Here is a 25,280-nt window from a genome sequence, read left to right as displayed (position 1 = left end):
CCAAAGTCAGACACTTAACCGACTGAACCACTCAGGCACCGGGAAGATTTTGATTTTGAAGGGGGGATGGGTGGGTGGGCTTGAGGTCTTTAGGTTTCTTAGCTACTATAGGCGATTTCCAACCTTGTGGCTGGGATCACCTGCCTGAACACCAGGCACCATGTCACTATGAGCCACAATGATAATAAATTCAATCCTCAGCACTTGCAAGGACATACTAGGTGCCAGGCATGGCTAAATACTAAGCCTGGTTCATAACTGTGAACCTCTGTCTTCCTCGGGACCCAAAAGTGCATGGGAAGGATCAGAGGAATCAACAGCCGGTGGTGATGACAAGTTGGGACCTCTGGTGAATCAAAACATATTTCTTAAAGGAGCTGCTCTCTCAACATTTTCATGCCCAAACTGCTACTAGACTGTTTGGTAGGAAGCGTGGGAAGAAAACAGTCAAGGGCTGTAGCCAAAGCGAGTGCCCCACAGCAGCAAGAGGACAGGTGACCTCCCAGGCCAGGCAAAGCCAAGTGGAGACAGCACTGTTGTTACAAACTCCAGGGAGAGAGAAGAGAAACGAAGAGACACCCCTGTGAGGCTGGGATCTCTGAAATCTCAGGGAACAAGGGGACCAATGTCAATAATTCTGATTTATATCTCAACTCCCAAATTCCCAGTAGGGCCTAGGAAGGGGGGTATTATTTTTAATGACTGAAGCAAGAAGGGAAGGATACCCTTTACTGCCAAAGTCTTAGGAATCTGAGAAAATTTAAGGAATTCCAAAGACCCTCCAAAGCAATGAACTTAGAAAATATAAAACTGGATGTAAGGTCAATTTTCTTAGTATGTGATTATGCTAAATGCGTTCCACTGATGACCAGAAAAATGGTACTGTGCAAATAAGTCTCTACCTCCATGTTGTAAATTTCTGTTTTTTTAATGTTTATTTATTTGGGGGGGGGTGCAGAGAGAGAGGGAGACAGAAGATCTGAAGTAGGCTCCACACTGTCAGCACAGAGCCCAATGTGAGGCTTGAACCCACGAACCCAAAGTCGGATACTCAACCGACTGGGCCACCCAGCCGCCCCTGTGTGTTGCAAATTTCCGATTTAAAAGCACAGTATTTTGGTGTTGTAAAGGAATTCAATAAGTGTTTACAAAAGAAAAACATTCCATGATTTTGTTCCTTAAGAGAGCTATATTCACATTCTTTAAACATTTATATTCTAAATATACTTTGTCCCACAAGGATAAATTTATTTGCAAAAAAGCATCTTCCACCTTTACAGGTGTTTGGACCTGAACTGTTGGCCACTTTGTATTTGCTAACTCTAGAGTATGTGAGCACTTGTAAGACATTATTCTAGGCTTTCAGTGATGTGATTAATCAGATATGATTAAGTAATGTTCTAGAAAGACCAGCCGTCAAGGGCATGCTGATTTCTTTTTTTAATTTTTTGACGTTTATTTATTTTTGAAAGAGAGAGACAGAGCATGAGCAGGGGAGGGGCAGAGAGAGAGAGGGGGAGAATCTGAAGCAGGCTCCAAATTGTCAGCACAGATCCCCATGTGGGGCTCAAACCCACAAACCATGAGATCATGACCTGAGCCAAAGCCAGATACTCAACCGACTGAGCCACCCAGGTACCCCAGCATGCTGTCTTATTTTTGCCCGTCAGCATTTACTTCACCCAAGAGGGGGCTATGAAGCAAGCAGATTTCATCTCAAAAGGTGAGAAATACGAAAAATTCAAGAATATGGAACCCAGATATGTAAAGGGAATATTATAACAAATAAGACGTGAGGAAGCGATGAACGTTGGTGCTTCTTGAAATGTAGCAGTCTGCTTCACAAAATAAATGAATGGGTGGTGTGCACTCAAACCAAAGCACATGACCTGCTCTACTGTGTGTGTCTGATGACAATCTTCTTAGTGGGCACAGTGGGGAAACTGAGGTAGGTAAGTATCCCATGCAAATCCATTTTCACATAGAAAGCCAACACTGGGGATAAGCGACCTTCTCTTCCACAAATGAGACTGAATGCAAGCAAAATCGTCACTTTCCTGATCCAGGCAAAGGACTTTTGGGACCTCGACAGGCTAAAGCTGAGCTCCTAGCCCCAAACCAGTGACCTGTATGAAAGAGAGGTTGCCTGTTAGCTCCTTACCTTTCACTCACAGCTTGCCAATTGTTGATTAAAAAGTCCTTCACAATGTACCGGCCTACTTCAGATTCCGCCACAACTTCCATTATATTTGTTTCGTTAAAAGTGAACGGAGCTGCCGTGACGGCATACTCCAGATATCTGCAAAAATGCATGTGCAGAAAAGAAATATGCAAACATTATCCAATATAAAGAGTGGATTTCAACAAATGGACATAAGATCCCTTAGGGTTCTGAGTCAGCGCACAAATAGGTATTATTTTAACTCCTATATGAGCACGTGGTCTATTTCTCTCCCCTTGGTTTATGAATTGCATTCTTCTGCTAGGACCTTTTTATTTTTTAAATATTTTTAATTTTTATTTATTTTTGAGACAGAGAACAGGGGAGGGGCCGAGAGAAGAGGACAGAGGATCCGAAGCAGGCTCCATGCTGACAACAGAAAGCCCGATGCAGGCCTCGAGCTCATGAGCCACGAGATCATGACCTGAGCCGAAGTGAGATGCTTAACTGACTGAGCCACCCAGTGGCCACCCAGCCACCCACCCCGCCCTCTCTGCCGAGAACTTTGGCCAGATTACCTGTGAAGTATCCATGGGTCTTTACTGCAGCTCATCGCATAAGTGAGTTGAATCCTTTCTTCTTCCTTTGTTTTATTAGAGTACATATTTAACAAAAAGTCCCATTCTTCATCACTTCCGAAGGCAACGCCATAACATAAAACTACACTTTTAATCGGATAAGGTATTCTGTAAGGTAGAAGGTGCAATGCTATTTCTCATAGTAGTCAATTTATATGTTTATTTAGGTTGTTAAATACACACACACACACACACACACACACACACACACACACACACACACGTATGTTTCACTTTAAATTCAAGTTAGTTAGCAGGGTGCCTGGGTGGCTCAGTCAATTGAGTGTTCAACTTCGGCTCAGGTCATGGTCTTGCAGTCTGTGAGTTCGAGCCCCATGTTGGGCTCTGTGCTGACAGCTCAGAGCCTGGAGCCTGTTTCAGATTCTGTGTCTCCCTCTCTCTCTGACCCTCCCCCATTTATGCTCTGTCTCTCTCTGTTCCAAAAATAAATAAACGTTAAAAAAAATTTTAAATTCAAGTTAGTTAATATGTAGTGTAGTATTGGTTTCAGGAGTAGAATTCAGTGACTCATCACTTCCATATGACACCCCGTGCTCATCCCAACAAGTGTCCTCCTTAATGCCCATCATCCGTCTGGCCCATCTTCCACCCACCTCTCCTCCAGCAGCCCTCAGTTTGTTCTCTGTTGCTAAGAGTCTCTTAGGAGCGCCTGGGTGGCTCAGTAGGTTGAGTGTCTGACTTCAGTTCAGGTCATGATCTCATGGTTCGTAAGTTCGAGCCCCACATTGGGCTCACTGCTGTCAGCGCGGAGCCCGCTTCAGATCCTCTGTCTTTCTCTCTCTCTCTGACCCTCCCCCACTTACTTGCTCTCTCAAAAATAAATAAACATAAAAAAGGAGTCTCTTATAGCTTGCCTCCCTGTTTTTTCTTACTTTATTTTTCCTTCCCTTCTCCTACATTCATCTGTTTTGTTCCTTTATCAACAATAGCCAATGTATCCAAAGGACACAAAAATGCTGATCTGAAGGGGCATATGCACCCCAATGTGTATAGCAGCACTATCAACAATAGCCAAATTATGGAGAGAAGCCAGTGTCCATCGACTGATGAATGGATAGAGACATTGTGGTATATATATACAATGGAATATTACTGAGCGATCAGAAAGAATGAAATCTAGCCCTTTGCAACAATGTGGATGGAGCTAGAGGGTATTACGCTAAGCAAAATAAGTCAGAGAAAGACAAATATCATATGATTTCATCCATATGTGGAATCTATGCTGTTGTATATTTAGAAGGATGTACCTAGAAAAAAACATGGAGATCTCAGATATAAAGATCAAAAGCAGGGATCTAGAAAGTTAACTGAGAAGAAATCATCAGATTAGCTTAGAAACTAAAGAGGTTTAAGAAAGAAGGAAATTATAATAGTTCAATCAACATATGCTGATAATTGAGCTTGGGCTCATATCTTTTTTTTTTTTTTTTTTAGTAATCTCCACACCCAACGTGGGGCTCGAACTCATAACCCTAAGGCAAATCGACAGGGGGAAAAAAAACAAAAACAAAAACAAAAGATACTTGAAGAATATAGGAGACACAGACTAGCCAAACAAAAATAAAACAATCATTCCCAGAAAGAAAACATCAAAAAGGGAGAGGCATTATTGGTGTTGAAACAGGACGAAAACAAGGGCAATCTGATACTACTCTTACTCATTCTCTGGATGGTTTGTCCAGTTTTTGAAGAGTTCTCTTGACAGCTGAAGACAGTCTTCCAGTCCCAACCAACACGCAGTCTCAAAAAGTTTTTCCAGGGCCACGCTTAAAAGAGAGCACAAAGAAAAACATTTTATTTTGCTCCGTTTACTATATTCATTTTTTCTCCCTGCCTCCAACTATGTGTGTTTCATAAAAGGATGGGTATTTTAAAATATCCTTCCAATAATACCAGGTTTGTTAAAAAAAAAATAGCTTTTGTGGATGGCAAACTTATTTAGGGCTCAGAGAAATATTTGCTGAGAGGCTTTCAGGCACCAAATAAACTCCCAAGATTGGTATTTTTTGAAAGTTGGGAATAAATTATTGCCATCTCTCACCTCCCGCAAACATACGTGGGAGTACACACTCCACATCTGTTATCAATTTATTTTTTCCTCCCTTTTACAATAATTTGCCTTATGGATAGAAAAAAAAAGAAGGTTTTGTAGTATTTGATCTAATACCTTAAAAATAAAGTATTTTTTCTCTCTACACGGAAAGGAGAGGGAATGGTTTCTTTCTCCCTTTGGACAATATGCTTTCCCTTGCTTGAATTTCTGTTTCGTCCTCTACTCTGTTTGGCTATTATGCTCGCGTCCAGAAAAAGACCAGAGAGTTTTGTTTTGTTTTGTTTTGTTTTGATAGCTGAGCAGGACCACACATTACGGTTCAAAACAAAAACAGTTCAAAAGAATATGCTGAAGGGTAATCATAAATCCAGATAAGCGATTCCTTTGAGGTACGTTTCTCTATACTCCCTACTCTCTGACTTGGAGTCAGAGGTAACGGAACACCAAGTGGCCATAAATTTCCAGAAAATGCAAGGGCCAAATCTGCTTGCTTCACCCTCCTGTTTCAACGCAGCCTGGCCTGACTTTCTGACAAGAAGAATGTCCAAGGCTGGAGGACCTCGGAGTGATGGTTCTGAGCATTCGTTTACACACTCACACCATCTCCCTACCCATCCCAAGTAGGCTGCCAAAAGACAGAATTCCCTACAAGTACACCAACTCCCCAAAGTCACTCTGAAGACAACTGGCCCTGGATGGTCACTTCTGTCTAGTTGAGGAGAGCCAGGGTTATGGCGGGTTAAGGTCTGTGCTGCCTGTGTGAACACACTTTTGCCTTCCTCTTCATTCACCCAACTGGCCTGCCCACTTAACTATCCCAGCTAGTCCTTGCCATCTTCCCTTTACGTGTTTGGTCAACCCCATGTCACATGCCCTAGCACTGAAATGTCTCCCCTCTCAGAAGGATACTCCTGAGAGTGAGTAATCACATTTTATGTATTTTGTATTACTTGCTTGGCCTCATTGATTTCAGCTTGATGTTGACCAGAGCTGTAAACATAATTCCTGTACCACTGTAGATAACAAATTCCCTCTCTAAATCTAGAAGCCCCTAACTCCCCTACAAACCTTGGGTCACAGGGAGGCCGGGGGTACCGCAGCCCTATTTTGTCTTTCACTCCTCCTTCTCAGACCATCAGGACAACCTGCTTACTCCTCTCACCACACCAATGATAGGAAAACCATTTGCAATACTTACGCATGCTCACAAGTAAATGGCTCGGATATTTCAGCAGCCTCAGGGTTGAGAGTCTAGAGCTATAAATTTCTGTGTCTACACGCGTGTGCTTTGCAAATAAATTAAGATCGCAAACTATTATTTCCTATTAGGCTACATGTAGCTCACCAGTCCCAGAGCTACTGTTCTCAAATTGCATACACAATCTCTCAGTGAAATCATAGGTGTCCAGATCTTCTTAATATGAATCTGGGAGCCTATCTATTCATACAAATCTTGTTATTGAATTATCACTGCTCCAAAAATACTTACAGGGCTAAATAGTCATCTTGTAATGCTGCCACGTTTTCACGAATTACAGTTGAATACATATTCCATATTGAGATAAGTCTCTTTAACAGATACTTCTATAAACAATAAGGAAAAACCTACTGTTAATTTTGGCTTGCAACACTGGATTTGCATCATATTTCTCTTTGTCCGAAAAGACATTAGTAGAGAAGTGACAGATATGTCTTCAGAAGTTATCTTTGTTACTAAACGTATAACTGGTTTATTTTGTAACCTCTCTACATCAGTTTCCTGATTGGGAAAATGGAATGGACAAGAATACCAATAGCACAGTTTTGGGACGACAAAACAATATTACGTATGTGAATGCATTGCCTGGCACGTAGGAACTCAATAAATATTAGGTATTATTACCACTTAATATCACCTGGAACGTAGAGAAAGAAATGTAAAAAATATTAAACTACTAAACTTTCTACCTTAACATCTCCATGCTTAGTATTCACACCTCCAAGAAAATAAAAACGGATTTATGCTTTGGACCATTTTAAGCCCTGAGTCTGAAATAAAGTTTCTTCAACTGCTCTATCAGCTGATGAATAATAAGATTATAAAAGTTATCCATTGAGGGGAGCCTGGGTGGCTCAGTCAGTTAAGTATCCGACTTTGGCTCAGGTCATTATCTCACATGTGAGTTTGAGCCCCATGTTGGGCTCTGTGCTGACAGCTCAGAGCCTGGAGCCTGCTTCAGATTCTGTGTCTTCCTCTCTCTCTGCCCCTCCCCTGCTCATGCTCAGTTTCTCTCTCTCTCTCTCTCTCAAAAAATAAAATAAACATTAAAAAAAGTTACCCATTTATAAGACATCCCTAAGAACAAAGTAGATGTTATTCACTGAAATTTTTAAAAAACAAATACTAGTTTTTACTTCTTTACCCAGAACCAGGCATCAGATATTATCAACAAGCCACTTTGATGCCATGAACAGTTAAGTGACTTCTTTCCTTGGTCACCACGCCCACATTCAAGGATCTTTCCACCAGCACTTTGGACAGCAGAAGAAGCAAAGCCTGGGCCCCTGAGGTATTTGTGATCTTGCCCTCAGCCTCCCCCAGAAGCTCACTTGGCATTATCACGTGGCAACTTTCTGGTTTGTTTCTGGTCCCTACCTCTCCAAACAGTTGCTCCCCAACTGTTGCTTTGGTCTTCCCTGGGCCATCTTTCTTCTGATCACTGTTTAAGATCTAATAATGGAACATTCCTCCTTTTATATTGTTTCAGTTATGATGGTGTGTGATTGCCTCATTACTTCCAATTTCCTTCTCTCGCTTGCCAACATCAAAAGCAGCTTCAAAACCTGCATTTTTTTTTTTTCTGGAACATACCTCTCTGGTTAAGTGCTAGTCCTGTAAATCAGAGTATTTCAATTATGACTATGGGGTTTTTAAAGTCTTTCTGTTTAGGGGTGCATGGATGGCTCAGTCGGTGGAGCTTCTGACCTTGGCTTAGGCCATGACCTCATGGTTCGTGAGTTTGGTTCGTGAGTTTGAGCCCTGCATTGGGCTCTCTGCTGTCAGTGGGGAGCCTACTTTGGATCCTCTGTCCCCCTCTGCCTCTGCCCCTCCCCCACTCACATGCATGTGCTCTCTCTCTCTCTCAAAAATAAACATTAAAGAGGGGCGCCTGGGTGGCTCAGTCGGTTAAGCGTCCGACGTCCGACTTCAGCTCAGGTCACGATCTCGCGGTCCGCGAGTTCGAGCCCCGTGTCGGGCTCTGGGGTGATTGCTCAGAGCCTGGAGCCTGCTTCCGATTCTTTGTCTCCCTCTCTCTCTGCCCCTCCCCCGTTCATGCTGTGTCTTTCTCTGTCTCAAAAATAAATAAACATTAAAAAAAAATTAAAAAAAAATAAACATTAAAGAAAAAGCCTTCCTGCTTGACTAACAATCTTTTGGGAAAATAGTTGTTATAAGAGAAAAGGCATACCATATCCATCCACTCCTGGATTCTTAGGGCACCTTTTACTTCACCAAGAATTAAAGGCCTTTCCAAAGTTCTCTCACACTCAACTCCTAGATCAGGTCTATGACTAAAGTGTTTTCTTCTAAGAATAACCAGCCGTCCCTAAGAAAACCAATGTATATATGGAACGAATAGACTATTACTTCCGGAAAGATGTGTTTCACAGATGCTGTCTAGATACAGAAAGAGGAAGAGAGGATTTTTGTCCAAACCCCATAACAAAGAAGGAAATTACCTTTAACAATGGGTACATATCATAGTTGTTCACATCAAAAACAAGATCCTTGGTAACCAGGTTCACCAAGACTGCATACCATACTATGATTTCATCTTCTTCAGCAAGGTACTTGGTTAAATCAAGGGCTGTTTCAATCTCAACATAATTGTTTCTGTTTGGTTCAAAAAGATACACGCTCAAAAAAACCTCCACTTGCTAAATAATGTGCACACTTTCCATATTTTTTTCATGCTTCGATGCCTGATTTCAACAAGGTACGTGAAATGAAGAAGTTAGAGGGTCGAGGGTCCATCTCACTGATAAATGGAAGCCAACCCATGCCGACAGGCCCTCCACTGCAATTTGGTACATTCAAGTGCCCAAATTCTAGGAGGCTATGGGAAAATCCAGGCCAAATGTTGGACGGCTCATCGGGCAAAAGAATACTTGTGCATTTAGTATGCGTTCTTACGAGAGTATAATTTTCATTCAGCAAGTATTAACTAGAAGTCATTCTCTAATGCTCTGCCAGCTACTTGTGGGAACACAAACTGGTATGTAGGACACAACTGTCTACCAGTGGGGAACTTACTATTTCAGTCAAGAGCTAGCTGAGACTTTTGCAGAAGAAGCTGTTAATGAGTCCCAGAATCAAGTAAAGGAGGAAAACACAGGCATGTGATGGAAAAGTCAGGGAAGGCTTCCTGGAGGAGGAACTTGAGACGGGCAATGAAGGATGGATAGGATGGAAATGGTGGGAGAGAAAGAGGAAGGTAGCATATGACAAAGAAGATAAAGCAGGAATTGGTGTGATGGGCAGACCACACAACTGAGGCACAGAATTTCTTTTGTGGGGAGTCAAGAGGGGGAGGGCTAGTAGACCAGGTGGATGAAAGCTGCGGGGAACCTTGAATGTCAGGACCAAGAGTTTACGTGTGGCGAGAAGGTGTTTCAACAATTGGGGTAACATCAGGAAGTTGTTGCCGACAAACTTCATTGCTACGGTGCCGAAGGAGACAGAATGGTATTGAAAGGAACTGAATGAAGGCTAAGGCTCACGTAACCGGCTAAGTGAAAGAAGATGTGTACTTGGCTTAGCATGGAAGCAGAGGAGCTGGTAAGTCAGGGGAGAATCCAGAAGACATCCTCAGGAACAAACAGATAAGACAGGGTGGCTAGATGGCAGATGGAGAGAGAGAGAGAGAGAGGAGTCCGGGATATCTCTGATTCTTCAAGTTTGGGCCATGGGAAGTAGAGTGGTACTTCGACAGACAGAGAGAAATTGATAACAGAAGCAACTCAGAGACAGAAATAAAGTGCAGCAGCTGAAATCCTGAGTGTAAATGACCACAGGATAAACAGAAGACAGGAGGGGACAGGCGGAGTCGTGATCCTTTCACAAGGCTTTCCTGATCACCTTGTATCTGCTGGGCACTGTACGTGCACAGAATAAAAACGATCATGGAAACCAGAAGAGAAAGGTGAGAGAAAAGAACCATGATTGTTCTTTTTTTTTTTTTTTAAGTTTATTGATTGAGAGAGAAAGAGAGAGAGGAAGAGAGGGAGAGAAGAGAGGGAGAGAGCGGGGGAGGGGCAGAGAGAGAAGGAGAGAGAGAATGCCAAGCAGGCTTCGTGCTGTCAGCACAGAGCCTGATGCGGGGCTCAAACTCACAAACCTGAGATCATGACCTGAGCCAAAATCAAGAGTCGGATGCTTAACCGACTGAGCCACCCAGGTGTCCCATAACTGTGATTGGTCTTAAGGATGCTCACGGCAGCAGGAGAAACGTGAGCTATAGGAGGAGAACCGGGTTGGCATATCCCTGTCTTGGGAAGACAAAAGAGAAGTTTCCCAGAGGATGTGGTCAAAAGTCTCAAAGTCACGGATGTCCCAGAGAGAGGTGTCAGCGAGGCAGCGGGCAAGGGCATGTGCCATAGGTCAGAGGGGAAAGTGGTAAAGGCATGAAGGACAAAATAAATAGATATCCATTTAAGAAATAGGACAGGCCAAAGAAAGAGAGAACATACTGGATAACTTATCATGTATACTCCTCAATTGTATTGTCTGAAAATTTAAATTCTGAGCACATATTAATCTACCTGTTGAAATACTTAGCACATCTTATATTGAATAAGTGCGATAAAGATAAAATGTAATTCTGTAGGATACTAAAATATAGGCCATATCTCATTAAAATTATACCTACGGCCATCAGCCTAGGGTAACAAAACTCATTTCAAAATCTCAGTTGATTGTGTATTTATTTCAGGCAATTCTTTTTTTGGGGGGGGGGGGTATGTTAGCTATTTCCTTAATTTACAGTATCACAGAAAAATACCCATGCATGTACACTCTTCCTACATTTATCCATTTTAATATTTAATGGCCTTTACAAGTGCTAAGCCCGAATCACTTGTATTTTTACTTGAGATTTTATTCTTACTGGAAATTTAAAAAATAATGGTCCTTACACTTTTTGTGATAATCCTATAAATATTTATGATAAATATTTAAATTCTGTGACCTTTTCAATTTACATCTTCTCTACTGCATCCTTCTAAAATTTCTCCTTTAAGGGGTTCATTATAAAATGTTGAATTACGGGTGCCTGGGTAGTCCAGTCAGTTAGGCATCCAACTTCGGCTCAGGTCATGATCTCATGGCTTGTGAGTTCGAGCCCCATGTCCAGGTCTGTGCCGACAGCTCATAGCCTGGAGCCTGCTTCAGATGCTGTGTTTTCCTTTCTCTCTGCCCCTCCCTCATTATCTTTCTTTCTCTCTCACTCCCTCTCTCAAATAAACACTAAAAAAAAATTTTTTTTTAATGTCAAATTGCACTTCATCTTGTAGAAATGAAACTCCTTCCCCATTAAACACCAACTCTTCATTCTTCCTCCCCGTGGCCCCCAGGGAAACTACCCTCCCCTTTTCTGTCTCTATGCTTCTAACTACTTTAAGTAGCTCCTATAAATGGAATCACAAGCTGCTTGCCTTTGTGACTGGCTTATTTCATTAGCACGATGGCCTCAAAGTACATCCACGCTGTTGCATACCCCAGCAACTTTTATGTTATAAAATTCCACTGTATCCATGGAATTTGATCCTAATCCTAGTAAGTTAGGCCCTGTATACAGTGAAGAACCAATTTCATTTCATACTGATCTGGTTATTTGCTTATTTTTATAAAGTTCTCAAGGTACACTTTTAAAACCATGAGTGAAGAGGGGCGCATGAGTGGCTCAGTGGGTTAAGCGTCCGACTTCAGCTCAGGTCATGATCCCGTGGTTCACGAGTCTGAGCCCTGCGTCGGGCTCTGTACTGACAGCTCAGAGCCTGGAGTCTGCTTCGGATTCTGTGTCTCCCTCTCTCTCTGCCCCTCCCCTGCTTGTGCTCTGTCTCTCTCTCCATCTCTCAACAATAAATAAATGTTAAAACAAAACAAAACCATGAGTGAAGAGAATATACTCACTTCGACAAGGAAAAGGCATCATCAATCATCTGCAGTCTGTGAATAACAGGGATGGCCTGCAAATGAGACCCAAATATGTGCAGAAAGAGATGAGAACATGTTTTTAGTACCAAAATAATTTCCAAAATAGTAACAGCATTTCAGAATCAGTGCTGCTTACAAAGCACTTTCACGTGAATTGGCTCGTGTGCCGAGAAATGCTAATTACTAAGGATAGTCCCCATGATTTATTTATTATGCATCTGGTTTTGCTAAATGATCCCTCTGGACATCAATCATCAGGCTTTCAGCTGGTCGAGCGTTTTGCCAAAATACTCCCCGAAAAACGGCATGTTAGAAAATTAAACAGGAGGCCATGTTTAAAAGGCTCTCCAAAACAGAAAGTGTACATTAAATTGTATTATAATGTCCAAGTTGTTGTCAGGAAGCTTTTAGGCACAGGAAGCCTTATGCAAATATTATTTAGCATCATGTTGATAATACAGTATCGAATACAGTATCTGGTAAGCAGGATTCTCTCTTCTCAAGATTTTCCTAATTTGACCCAATCCACCAACAGAGCCCTTTGAATCACAGAAAAGGCAGGGGTCGACTGCCAACCTAACTGCTTAGGCTTCTGTTTGAGCTCCGTGGCATTGCCCAGCCACAGGACTCTGTCACAGCTTGAGTGGCCTGAGGGGGCCCAAAGCCTCCTATAGAATTCCTTCCACACCTCGCACATTTTCACAAGTTTGGTCCCAGAAAAATCAATCTTTACAACATCTCTTTGAACTTCTTAGCAAGCCAGACTTCAATCTTTCCCTGGTAGCACTCTCATTTCTTTCCTGGCAGTAACAACACTTAGGTTTTCTAAATTAATATTAATGGCAGACATGCTGTTTCATTTGCTCCCCAATTACAGAGTAGAAATAACTGACCTCAGTTTTTCAAAAAGTAAGCCTACAATGGTTTCAAGAAATCATTGCTAGACTGGGATAACCTTGTCTCTGTAGCTTACAGTGCCCTTGGAAATCAATATGGATGTAGCTACTCTGGAAGATTTTTTTTTGAGGGGTGGGGGAGAGAGAATGAGTAGGGGAGGGGCGGAGGGAGGGAGAGAGAGAATGAGTAGGGGAGGGGCAGAGGGAGGGAGAGAGGGAGAAAGAGAGAGGGAGAGAGAATGAGAATCTTAAGCAGGTTCCACACCCATCATGGAACCCGACATGGGGCTCGATCCCACGCCTGAGAGATCATGACCTGAGCTGAAATCAAGAATCAGACACATAGCCCATGGAGCTAGCTAGGCACCCTTGAAAATGATTTAAAAATAAAATTTTATGGGGCGCCTGGGTGGCTCAGTTGGCTAAGCCTCCAACTTCGGCTCAGATCATGATCTCGTGGTTGTGAGTTCGAGCCCAACATCCAGCTCTGTGCTGACAGCTCGGAACCTGGAGCCTGCTTCGGATTCTGTGTCTCCCTCTCTCTCTGCTCGTCCACCCCGCTCGCAATCATTCTTTCTCTCTCTCAAAAATAAATAAATGTTAAAACAAATTTAAAAAAAGTAAAATTTTCTTACGAGTGGATTGTGTGGTCTTATTCAAAAGCCCTATAATAATTTTTAAAACTTACTATGTTCTGAAGGCCTGGCTTGTGTCTGGCCTCTGTTAAACATAATGCATGTATCACCTTATCTGATCTTCCCAACCCTTTAAGGTTGGTCTATTCAAACGTCATAATACAGATGGGAAAACTGAGGCATGACTCGCCAGATAAGAAAGCCCAAGGTTGCACATCTGGTGATCGATGAACACAGTCTACCTGATGCAGAACCCCCACCAATATACTGTACTTTGTCTTCCGCTCTGTGTCTCAGAGAACTTTCGAAGACAGAGACACCAAAGATATCTTCCAGTCAACACTCTAGCTTGAACAAGGCCATCTAAACGAACCGCCCATGGTTTCACAGCAGAGCCAACTCCGAAGACCCCTATGGCAGCATCCATCTGCACCAATGGAGATTTGGTTTCATGGAACCAATTAAAATCTGACTGATTAGACCTAGCCAACATTTTAATATTTATATATTCCATAATGACTTATATTTTGTGATAAGGTGGTGTTAGATTCTATTGATATTTTGTGAATTAACTTCCCTGAGGGAGAGTAGGAATATATATATATGTGTGTATACATATATATATATGTGTGTGTGTGTGTGTGTGTGTGTGTGTGTGTGTGTATATATGTATACACACATTTTTTTAAGTTTATTTGTTTTGAGAGAGAGAGAGAGAGAGAGAGAGAAAGCAGGGGAGGGGCAGAGAGAGAGAGAAAGAGAGAGAGAATCCCAAGCAGGCTCCGTGCTGTCAGCGCAGAGCCCATGAATCTCATGAACCATGAGATCATGACCTGAGTTGAAACCAAGAGTCAGATGCTTAACCGGCTGGGCCATCCAGGCACCCCAGGAATATAATTTTTTAAGAATTAACATTTTCTAGCATATACTGAGTACCCATTAAGGGCTTAAAATTTTTAAACATATGTTCACCTACGTTGTCTCTAATCCTTGTGATAAATAACAGAAATATATTGTTCCCATTTTATTTTTTTCAATATTTTTTTTAAGGAGTCTCTGGAGCCAGCCAGGTGCCCCTGTTATTCCTATTTTAAAGTGAAGATATGGAAACGGAGCATTTAAGTAACTTGTCTAAGATCACAAAACTAATAGTTAATAGGAAAATGTATTCTGATTTTCGCCTAGAAACGTAAAATTGTTGTAGAAAAATGATATTAATGTTCAAAAATAATACGTTCAACCCAAACCTCCCCTTTCTAAGAATGAGGGAGAAAAAGTCCTGTATGGCATGGTGTGAGAGATGGCAGCAAGGGTAGAGTTCCTCCCACCAGACAGGTTTATGAACGCTTAACTCTAGGGGCGTCCAAGGGGCTCAGTCGGTTAAGCCTCTGACTCTTGATTTCAGCTCAGGTCACGATCTCACGGTTTGTGAGTTTGAGCCCCAGGTCAGGCTCTGTACTGTCACTGCAGAGAGATTCTCTCTCTCTCCCTGTCTCTCTGCCCTTCCCATGCTTTCTCTCTGTCTCTCAAAATAGATAACTTAAAAAAAAAAAAAAAGACTCCAGAGTGCAATATTAATGTTATTTAATAACAGGCATAAAATAATCTTACCTTAGGATCTTTTTCAAGCTGTTGTTTTAGCTTTTTCCAACCTACTTTATCATAGTTAACTCTGTAATATCCAGTCATATTCAAATTTAGAATCACCCAGTCGTGATCAGAATCTGAAACTTGCATTTCAGGGAATATTTCTACAAAGGAATATGGGAAAAGTATGAAATGGTCCATCTAAAAAATATTCCAGTAATTGTTTATACTATATCCTCTTAATCCTAAATAGTAAACCCAGTAAATCCAACAAAAAAAAAAGAGAAAGGAATTCTAAAATATATACTGATCTTACCATATATATTTTTTCAGAAGTAATGGCTTTGATTTAAAACTTTTCTTTATGGCTCTGTGTTCAACCAGAATGATATAACATTTTACTTTAAAGCAAGACAGCTTTTCAAAAGCTATATGCTTCAAAATTTTATTTCCTTCCTTGATATATGTGTGTGTGGGTAATATATATTCATGCATGTATGTGAAAATATTTTAAAAATGTGTTACTTACTGCTGCTTTTATCTAGCCAAACTAGAGACTGTGTGATTCCATTTTTTATCCAGAGAATAGGTACAATCCATGTGTCGCTTATTTGGGAAAAAAAAAAAATTCAGTTTATTCTCACAGATAAGATATAAACTCTGAGCCAATATTAAATGAGATGATAAAATAACAGACAGAACCTGAATTCTTTGGTCACTTTCTCTGGATCTGCAAGGGTTTGCTCTTAGGATTATTCAATGTGGTTTTTATTTAATTTAATTAATTAATTTATTTTTTGTTTCAATGCTCATTTATTTCTGAGAGAGAGAGAGAGAGAGAGAGAGAGAGAGAGAGAGAGAGAGACAACGCGAGCACACGAGCAGGGGAGGGGCAGAGAGAGGAGACATAGAATCCCAAGCAGGCTCCAGGCTCCCAGCTGTCAGCACAGAGCCCGACTCGGGGTTGGAACCCCTGAACTGTGAGATCATGACCTGAGCCGAAGCTGGACGCTTAAACGACGAGGCTACCCAGGTGATCCCATTCAATGTTGTTTTTATAAGTCAGTTTTGCTTTGACCATCTGTTTACTCTTTTATTTCTTCTTTACTTTTTCTTACAACTTAAAGTAGCTACTAAGACTATCTTGTATCTGAAACTTTCTTTTTTTTTGTATCTGAAACTCTCAAGGCCTGTTTATATTAAATTACAGCTACTTGGCCTCACTGGGGGGTTGTCCAAATGCTGTAGACAGACCCAAATCCATCCGTGCCAAGAGAGGCCAAGAGTAATTTAAGAAGAAAAAGCTTGACAAACATTTCAAAATGCTTTTCTGCCTCAAGCTTTCTCCCCATCTGAAAAGTGTTCAGCACGGATCAGCCAGATTATTCATATTTACTGAATGCCGACATTCTTCCCACATTGGTATACGTGACCTGGAGGAAGCTGATGACCACGAGGAGGACATTAGTCATCTGAAGAGTCACACTCCTCGGAGTTTGGGCAAGACTTCCCATCTGGCTCAAACGCTCACAAGCCTGGTTTCTCAAAAGACTTTGAACAAGGGTGTGTTGATCTAATTGCTAAGGCACACATCTTCTCAAAAGTCACGGAGCCTTGATGAGCACAGGGTGATGGATGGGAGTGTTGAAATCACTGTATTGTAGGTTCGCAACTAATACAACACGGGACGTTAACGAAGTGGAATTAAAATAAAAGCTTTAAAAAAAAAAAGCAAGTCACAGAATAGCAGCGTGGTGAGGGAACTTCAGTTCTCCTCTTTCTTTCTCCTGGGGTTTTAGAGGAAGAAGACGATGGCCTGCATACCACAGTGATGCTGTTTGAAAATTACTCCCTCGTGTGTACCCCTAACTCACCACAGTGAGAAGTGAATATCAGAACTTTATCAAACACCCTGGAACATTCTCCAACAAGTTAAGAGAGGGAAGGGAAGGGAAATAGGGGAAGAGATGGGTGCTAGGCTGCCTTATACTCATTTTTTCATTTCATTTTAACAACAGTCCCCTGGGATATACGCTGTCACATTTACTTTATAGCTAAGGCAACCGAAACTCAAGAGATTTTTCAAATTAGACTTACCTAAGGTTTGAATTTCGGGGAAGTTGATATTTAAACCCAGGTGTCAGGGGATCTAAAGGCCCTCATTCTAATATTATAGGCATGGCGATAAATACACACGTACGTGTACGTGCGGACACGCACAGAATGATTTCTCAAGGATGCAGTGACCGTTCGATTCTGTTTCTAGGGAAAAGAAGACAGCTGTGCTGCAGGATCCCCTTTTCTCTCAACTAACATGAGGCCATGCATGGTTCTACTTTCTTGTCTCTCACCCAGAATCCTGAGTAAATGCATTCCTTCTGTGTGAAGGACGAATAAAATACATAACCCCCAAAGCGCTGGCTGCTGGTGTCATCCTAAATGCCAGGGGAGGGGCACTGCCTTGAACCCTTCAGTGCAGGTGTCTGGCCTTGCTCAGGACATCAGGGGCTCTGCCTCAACCCAGCACCCCAGGAATAACACCCTGCATGGACCATGAAGTTGCCATCCCAGAGCCTCTCTGCAGAAGAGTGTGTACCCAGCTGGAATTACATGCTTCCTCACCCGCAGGCTGCTTTCCATTTGATCAGAGAGCTCTACCCCCAAGGAAGGTGAGTACAGAGAAGCAAATGTACCTACTTGTGGGTTAGGAGAGTCTGATTTTGAACCTTTCCAAGATAAAATGGTTCCTGTTTCATGGCACCAGTAGATACATTTAAGGTGATGACTGGAAAACCACTCTGGTGTGTCCAACGGTCCATTATGCTTTTTACTGGCGCTGGCAAAAGAATTTTACTCTGGTCGTCTATGACCTGTTTTAGAAAATCATCACAAGAGCAGATATTTACCATCAAAATCTTCTGCCTAAAAGAAACTACCTGGCTATTCTGTTCCTCATCTATGCAGTGATTCCCAGTGGGTGATCTTCGGGGCCAAATTCAGAACCCTATTGAACTCCATATGTGAATGAATCCTTAGTGTATTCATTCATTCATTCATTCATTCATTCATTCAACACAAGTCAGGAAGTAGGACAATTACCATTTGAAAATGCCTCCATAAATCATCTTGCTCAGCATTTGAGTAAGAAAATGTCTTCAAATATGACTGTAAAAAATAGAAGAATGGAAAAGCCAAGGTTAAAATAAATAACATGCCAAAACCATGTAGGTCTACTTCCTGCCAAGTCACAACAATTTTGCAAACTCACCTTGAGTGCACTGATAAATACATTCTCATTCAGAAAGCTAGAAAGCATTCGGGCCAAAGATGCTCCCTAAGACATAAGAAACAGTCCATCATTTGAACAAATTCAACATATAAATACCAACACATTCCATTCTGATGAGCAATATTCTGGGCTTTTCTCCTCATTGCTTTGTGGACTTGAGTTGAATGTTTGGGTTATGCCCAAATTGCTGATAAAATAGTAGACTGTCACTAATTACTAGGTAAAAAGTGAACAAATGTCCTACATATAAGGAATTCAGGGGGCATCTGGGTGGCTCGGTTGGTTAAGCACCCGACATCGGTTCAGGTCATGATCTACGGTTTGTGAGTTCGAGCCCCATGGCAGGCTCTGTGCTGACAGCTTGGAGCCTGGAGCCTGCTTTGGATCCTGTGTCTCCCTCCCTCTCTGCCCCTCCCCTGCTCATTCCCTCTTTCTCCCTCTCTCTCTCAAAAATAAATAAAGATTAAAAAAATTAAAAAAAAAAAGAATTAAGGATACACAACATGTTTTAAGCTGAGATATTTACATGGTAAGAATAAATTTCCACCAAACAGAAGGGTTCTCCTTAAAAGCAGCAAGTTGTCTCAGTGTTTTTATAATGATGGATGGTACTGAGCACCTAAAATAGGCTTGATTAATGTTTGCTAGATGAGAATTGATTTATACACCTCTTCTGAAATGCACCCACTCAATAAAATCACAGTTTTCTGTATCAAAAGTTTTCTAGTATCCTATTATTAATCTATTATTCTTAGAATCCACTTTATGCACCCTCATGCGGGAGTGCAAAACAAAAGAAAATATGTAACTAATTTTACCTTGTTGTAAGTAAATAAGTCAAAGAGTTCATTTATTTCACTGGTTTCTGTGAAATTTTCCACCTTCAAGGACACAGCTCTAGACACCAGGGCGTGATCTTCACTGAGGACATGATGTAAAATGTTAGAAAAAAAGACCTCATTCTAAAAGGAAAAGAGTGAGCAGCATTAACTTCTCAGGTTTCACAGAAACACAAAATCCAAATGCTTTCAAAATGCTTACAAAAAATACTTTCAAAAACTGACACAGAAGAGGGGACAAAAATCATTCCGATGTGCTCTATGGGCTGTCATATGCCAAATAAGTTAGGAATCCTTGAATAACAAAATTCTAAGCTACTTTCCTTCCCCTTTAATAGCCCTTTTTATTTCAATGAAAACAAACAAACAAACAAACAAACAAACAAACACCAAACCCATTACAAAGTTGATGTGTTTTCCAAGAGAGCTTATCTACATTCCCCCAAAGCAGATCCCTGGCCATACAGACAGGACCTACCAGAGAATAGCATCTTTAGGTGGTTTTAATCCTCTAGAATTTTATTGGTTATTTTATTAGTAACCCCTTAAAATGGATCAACCTCTCTTAAATAACATTTGCAAACCAAAACCAGGCCAGATTTACAAATCCAATGATGATGTCAGAATTTGTAATTGGAAATAAATCCACAGACTGGAGAGTACAGCTTACAGATCATGCATTATGAGACGACAACTTATTATATTTTAATGAGAATAACAGAACTCTGCAAAAAAAAAAAAAATAGGGGCGCCTGAGTGGTTCAGTCAGTTAAGCATCCGACTCTTGGTTTCAGCTCAGGTCATGATCTTGCAGTTCGTTTGTTCAAGCTCCGCATCACGCTCCATGCTAGTAACATGGAGCCTGCCTGGGACTCTCTCTCTGCCTCTCTCTCTGCCCTTCCTCTACACTCTCTTTCTCTTAAAATAAATAAACTTAAATAATTTTATTTAAAAAAATAGACTTCTCTCAGACACACGACAAAGGGCATTTCTTTTTGGAAGGAAAGATAAAAGGAAAACCAAGGTACAGCCAGAGAGGTGCGTGGGACGGCAAAGCTGAAGAAAGGATAGTGGTTAAGAAGAGACAGAGACAGCTGGCTCAGACCCCACAGAGCTGGGCGAGCCCCCTAATAATCCACAAGAAGCCTCAACTCCCCAGCGGCTATCTCTGGGGTCCCCAAGCTGACTCCTTCAATTTCTGCCTGCTTCCATTAGCCAATGTTCTAACCAACTCTCTCCTTTTTCATTTACTAACACCATTGATTCTGTGGTTATCAAACTCTGCTCTTCTAGAAATGAGAAAGCCTGTCATCTAGACCAGTGCATCTCAAACTTTAATGTGAATAAGGATGCCTTGTGGATCTGATCACAATCAAACATGTGTGAATTCAGGGGCACCTGGGTGGCTCAGTCGGTTAAGCGTCCAACTTTGGCTCAGGTCATGATTTCAGGGTTTGTGGGTTTCAGCCCCACATCGAGCTCTGTGCTGACAGCTCGGAGCCTGGAGCCTGCTTCGGATTCTGTGTCTCCCTTTCTCTCTGCCCCTCCCCTGCTCATGCTCTGTCTCTCTCTCTCTCTCTCAAAACTAAACATTAAAAAAAAATAAATAAAAACAAATAAATAAATGCAGAGTTGCAGAATGGCCCATTGTTGAGTCGATGAATGAACCATAACTGACTTCATCATTTTCCTATTAGTTAGGCATTGAAGTTGCTTCCAGCTTTCTGTTGTTATGAACAATGTTTTAACAACACCTTTATACATAGACTTTTCCAGATTTTGTGAACCCCACCCTTGCCCCCTGAATGGATTATCTCTTCTGCCTGCCTGGTGTAAGATCTTATATCATCTTCTAGGTGTCATTATAATCATACAAGTTAGCTGTGATGAATGGGGCAAACACCTCTTCCTCAATATCCTTGAGGTCGATTCTCCTCTGGGCCTCCCATAAATTAATGCTTGTTCCAGCCTGTTCCAGTCTGCTGGAGAAAAACACTTCACAAAAAGTGATGTTAGACTTTTAGAAATTTGTTATCTAGCCACTACATACAGTGACTAGAGACAGGGAGTCTGTATACTCACCATTACTTTCTTCTGGTAGCTGTGAGATTATAGAGAAAAAGATCTACTCCTATTAAATCTATTTTTATCCTAAGAAACACAACAGTATTTATTACAATCAATTTGCATGGACTATCACTGTGGTTAAAAGCACAGGCTTTGGGGGCACCTGGATAGCTCAGTCGGTTAAGCATCCAACTCTTGATTTCAGCTCAGGTCATGATCTCATGGTTGGTGGGTTCGAGCCCTGAGTCGGGCTCTGTGCTGGCAGCACAGAATTTCTTGGGATTCTCTCTCTCCCCCACCTCTCTTTGCCCCTTCCCATTCATTCTCTCTCTGTGTCTCTCAAAATACATAAATAAACTGAAAAAAAGAAAAAAAGAAAAACAGGATTTGGAATTGAGCTGCCTGGGTGTGAATCCTACCTTACCCTCTTTGGAACTGTGTTACTCATAAAAGGCAACCAACTTTATCTCTCTGAAACTCTGGTTTCTCCATCTAGAAATGGAGGGAAGAAAACTGTCCTCATGGGATTATTATCAGGACTAAATCAATTTACATAAAGTTCGTAGCACAGTGCCTGGCGAACAGAACATGCTCAGTGAGGGTTACTCACTCACAATTACTTATCAAAATTGTCACTATTATGATTTCTGTAGAGTTCGCTGAGGACTGAGTCAGATAATGGATACGACACTCTATAAACGGTAGTTGTCATGATGCTGCCTCGTAGATCCTCAATAATTTGTTGTGTGACTGCATGAAACTTACTTTACCAATGAGGAACTAAAGCTTAGAGGTGGGCAGCTTACAATGATTGTAAAAACAGAGTTAAGACGTGACTGTCTGCAAGGCTCCTATGTTCCTTTCCCTCCGCCAAGTCTGTTGCTTCCTTAAGCCAGAGAAAGAGAGACAGAAAAGTCAGTGGGCGGCAGCATCAGAGCTGGGGCTTCAGGGACCAAGAAACCAACTGGTGCCTGATGTTTTCTGAATCTGGGACCATGACCCATTCATAACATGTTTTAATGACTTTCAGCTGAAATGAGACCAAGAAAGAAAAAAACGGGAATCTGATTCGGCATATGGTTCTGTGATTCTCTTCCCCAATGTCAATGTAATGACCAGATTAAAAGGAAGCCAAAGTTCTTGATCTCTCAAAGATCACTGAAATAAGGCTTTAAGCTTTTAAAACACAAAGCTCACGGGAGATTCCTCAAGCGCCAGGATCTCACGCTCTTTTGCCCAGAGTTATATTCAGTCAGCTTCACAAACACTGAGAAATGTAGATTCAGAAAAGAGGTATTAAGAAAGCAAGGCTTATGGGGCGCCTGGGTGGCTCAGTTGGTTGAGTGTCTGACTTCAGCTCAGGTCATGGTCTCACAGCTCTTGAGTTCGAGCCCTGCCATCAGGCTCTGTGCTGACAGCTCGGAGCCTAGAGCCTGCTTCAGAGTCTATGTTTCCCTCTCTCTCTGTCCCTCCCCCACTCATGCTCACTCTCTCCTTCAAAAATAAGTAAACATTCAAAAATTTTTCTGAGGCACCTAGGTGGCTCAGTTGGTTTAGTGCCTGACTTTGGCTCAGGTCATGATCTCGCAGTTTGTTGGTTCAGGCCCTGTGTCGGGCTCTGTGCTGACAGCTTGCTCAGAGCCTGGAGCCTGCTCCGGATTCTGTCTCCCTTTCTCTCTGTCCCTCCCCCACTCACACTCTGTCTCTGTCTCTCTCAAAAATAAATAAACATTAAAAAATTTTTTTTAAGTATAAAACAAATTTTTTTAAGCAATGATTAAAACAAGTAACTAAATGCTACAAAAAGAAGCTAATCTTATCATATTTGCTTCAAAAACACCAGTAATATATTTTCATCAAATTTTCCCAGATATGATAATACCTTAGCCATTTCAATTGCATTAAGGGGTAATTGATCGATGGCAATGATATATTCCATTCAGATAAGAAAATAAAGGATGAATCTAATTGTTTCGCAGGAATGGAACTTCTTTTCTTATTCAATCCAAGCAGGGTTAATTTGGGATACAACCAAATGCTTTCAAAAACGGTTATGGATGACATAAACCATGCATAGATTCTAGCTTCTCAAAGAGAGATATAAACAATTTTGTAAGTATAGAGTATATTGAAAGGACTTTTGAAGACAACTGATGTTTACATATATAAAGTTTATCTAAATGGAAAGAGTCATATAATGAACTCTCTCTCTCTCTCTCTCTCTCTCTCTCTCTCACACACACACACACACACACACACACACACACACACACATCCCATTAGCTCTTAGAGGACAAGAACACTCCTGTGAATTTTCTCTGCAGAGCACAGTGGGGTGAAGGCATGGGCTTGGAGTCAGAGAAACCTGGGACCGAACCTCATCTCTGACATCTAGTAGCCATGAGACCTTGAACAACTTACTTAATGCTCCTAAGCCACTTTCATCTACCGGAAAATGGACAAAATGACAACTAGACTCCTATGATCATTTTGAGAACTGAGTAAGATGAGGCATGTACGAAACTCACACTACCTGGGATGTAAGTCCTAAGCACTTGGTGTATAGGAAAGGCAGTATTATTGCCATTATTATTGTCATCACCTTCGTCATCAGACCAGACCCAGACAACTGGGTTATAATCACACTTCTGCCTCAATCATGCAAATGACCTGGGCAAGTCACTTGACCATCCAGTACTTTAGTTTCCTTATCTACGTAATGATGTCTAACCCAGGGGAAGGAGGGCAGGGGTACCTCCCAGGGCAGCTGGACTGCGGGGTGGTGGGCGATTTATAGGAAGTCCACAAAGTATACGGTGGGTTGCATGGAACCAGGGTATTGTGGGGTGCCTGGGCGGCTCAGTCAGTTGGGCATCCGACTCTTGATTTCGTCTCGGGTCATTGTCTCACGGTTCGTGGGATGGAACCCCGCGTTGGGCTCTGTGCTGATGGCGTGGAGCCTGCTTGGGATTCTCTCTCTCCATCTCCGCCTGCCCCTCCCCCACGCTCACTCTCTCCCTCTCAAAATAAATAAATAAACTTAAAAAAAAAAAGAGGCTGCTACATCAGTGCTTCCCACAAACTGAATTCATGAATAGGTTAAAAAAAAAAGGGGGGGGGTTAAATAAAGTTTCCATGGGGCCGAGTTAGGTTTGCCAATGTTTTATTCTGCCAAATTATCAGCAAAAAAACCCAGAATATCATCTACCTACCGTCTCCATCCTCTCATTAAAAACAGAGAAATTTTATTGCCAATGGAATAGGAAAAACATAAGCTTAGAATCTCCTTCGAAGTGAGTACATTTAGCCTGTAATAATGACCTGGCCAGTGGAGATTAATCAGCCTTTCAAATATCAGTATACTGAGTGAGGATGGGGAAAGAAGGAAAGAGGCCAAGAACCAAGCTTGGAAACACTGGGGGGAAGGGATGAGGGACAGGCCAGCAAAGAGCAGCAGGATAAGCAACCTGAGCATCTGAAAGGTAAAGGCAGGGGTGCCTGGGTGGCTCGGTTGGTTGAGAAGCAGACTTTGGCTCAGGTCATGATCTTATGGGTTCATGAGTTTGAGCCCCACATCACGTTTGCTGCTGTCCCGATAGAGCCCCGTTGGGATCCTCTGTCCCCCTCTCTCTTTGCTCCTCCCCTCCCCCCCCCCCACACTCTCTCTCAAAAGTAAATAAACATTTTAAAAAATGAAAAGAAAGAAACAAAGGTAAAGGGAGGCAGGGACAGAGGGGAAGCAAGGACCCCAGGCTGCTATAAAAAAATGAGGGACATGGCAAAGGATGATATTACATCTAAACATTTAAAGATCAAAGCCAAGAAAAATCAATTCAGCTTTATCATGACATTCTAAAAGCAGTACCTAATTAATCTACCTAAACGACCAGAAGTACAAC

At 41.7% G+C, this 25,280-nt stretch overlaps 1 protein-coding gene across 1 annotated transcript in view; it reads right to left on the bottom strand.

Annotated features, from left to right (window-relative positions):
* Positions 1 to 25,280, bottom strand: part of LVRN (laeverin) — a 74,525-nt gene that overhangs the window by 12,522 nt on the left and 36,723 nt on the right. The window contains exons 7-18 of the mRNA XM_047861644.1: positions 19,294 to 19,437; positions 18,455 to 18,520; positions 18,286 to 18,351; positions 17,884 to 18,056; positions 15,716 to 15,792; positions 15,211 to 15,350; positions 12,045 to 12,100; positions 8,594 to 8,747; positions 6,363 to 6,457; positions 4,479 to 4,586; positions 2,740 to 2,907; positions 2,162 to 2,299 (exon numbers count right to left, since the gene is read on the bottom strand). Of these exons, the coding sequence (XP_047717600.1) occupies positions 2,162 to 2,299; positions 2,740 to 2,907; positions 4,479 to 4,586; positions 6,363 to 6,457; positions 8,594 to 8,747; positions 12,045 to 12,100; positions 15,211 to 15,350; positions 15,716 to 15,792; positions 17,884 to 18,056; positions 18,286 to 18,351; positions 18,455 to 18,520; positions 19,294 to 19,437 (1,385 nt within the window). The remainder of the gene's footprint in view (positions 1 to 2,161; positions 2,300 to 2,739; positions 2,908 to 4,478; positions 4,587 to 6,362; positions 6,458 to 8,593; positions 8,748 to 12,044; positions 12,101 to 15,210; positions 15,351 to 15,715; positions 15,793 to 17,883; positions 18,057 to 18,285; positions 18,352 to 18,454; positions 18,521 to 19,293; positions 19,438 to 25,280) is intronic.

The sequence above is a fragment of the Prionailurus viverrinus genome, chromosome A1, assembly GCF_022837055.1.
Source record: "Prionailurus viverrinus isolate Anna chromosome A1, UM_Priviv_1.0, whole genome shotgun sequence".
NCBI lineage: Eukaryota > Metazoa > Chordata > Mammalia > Carnivora > Felidae > Prionailurus > Prionailurus viverrinus.
Note: the sequence above shows the minus strand (reverse complement) of the source record. Positions and strands in the feature narration are given on the sequence as shown.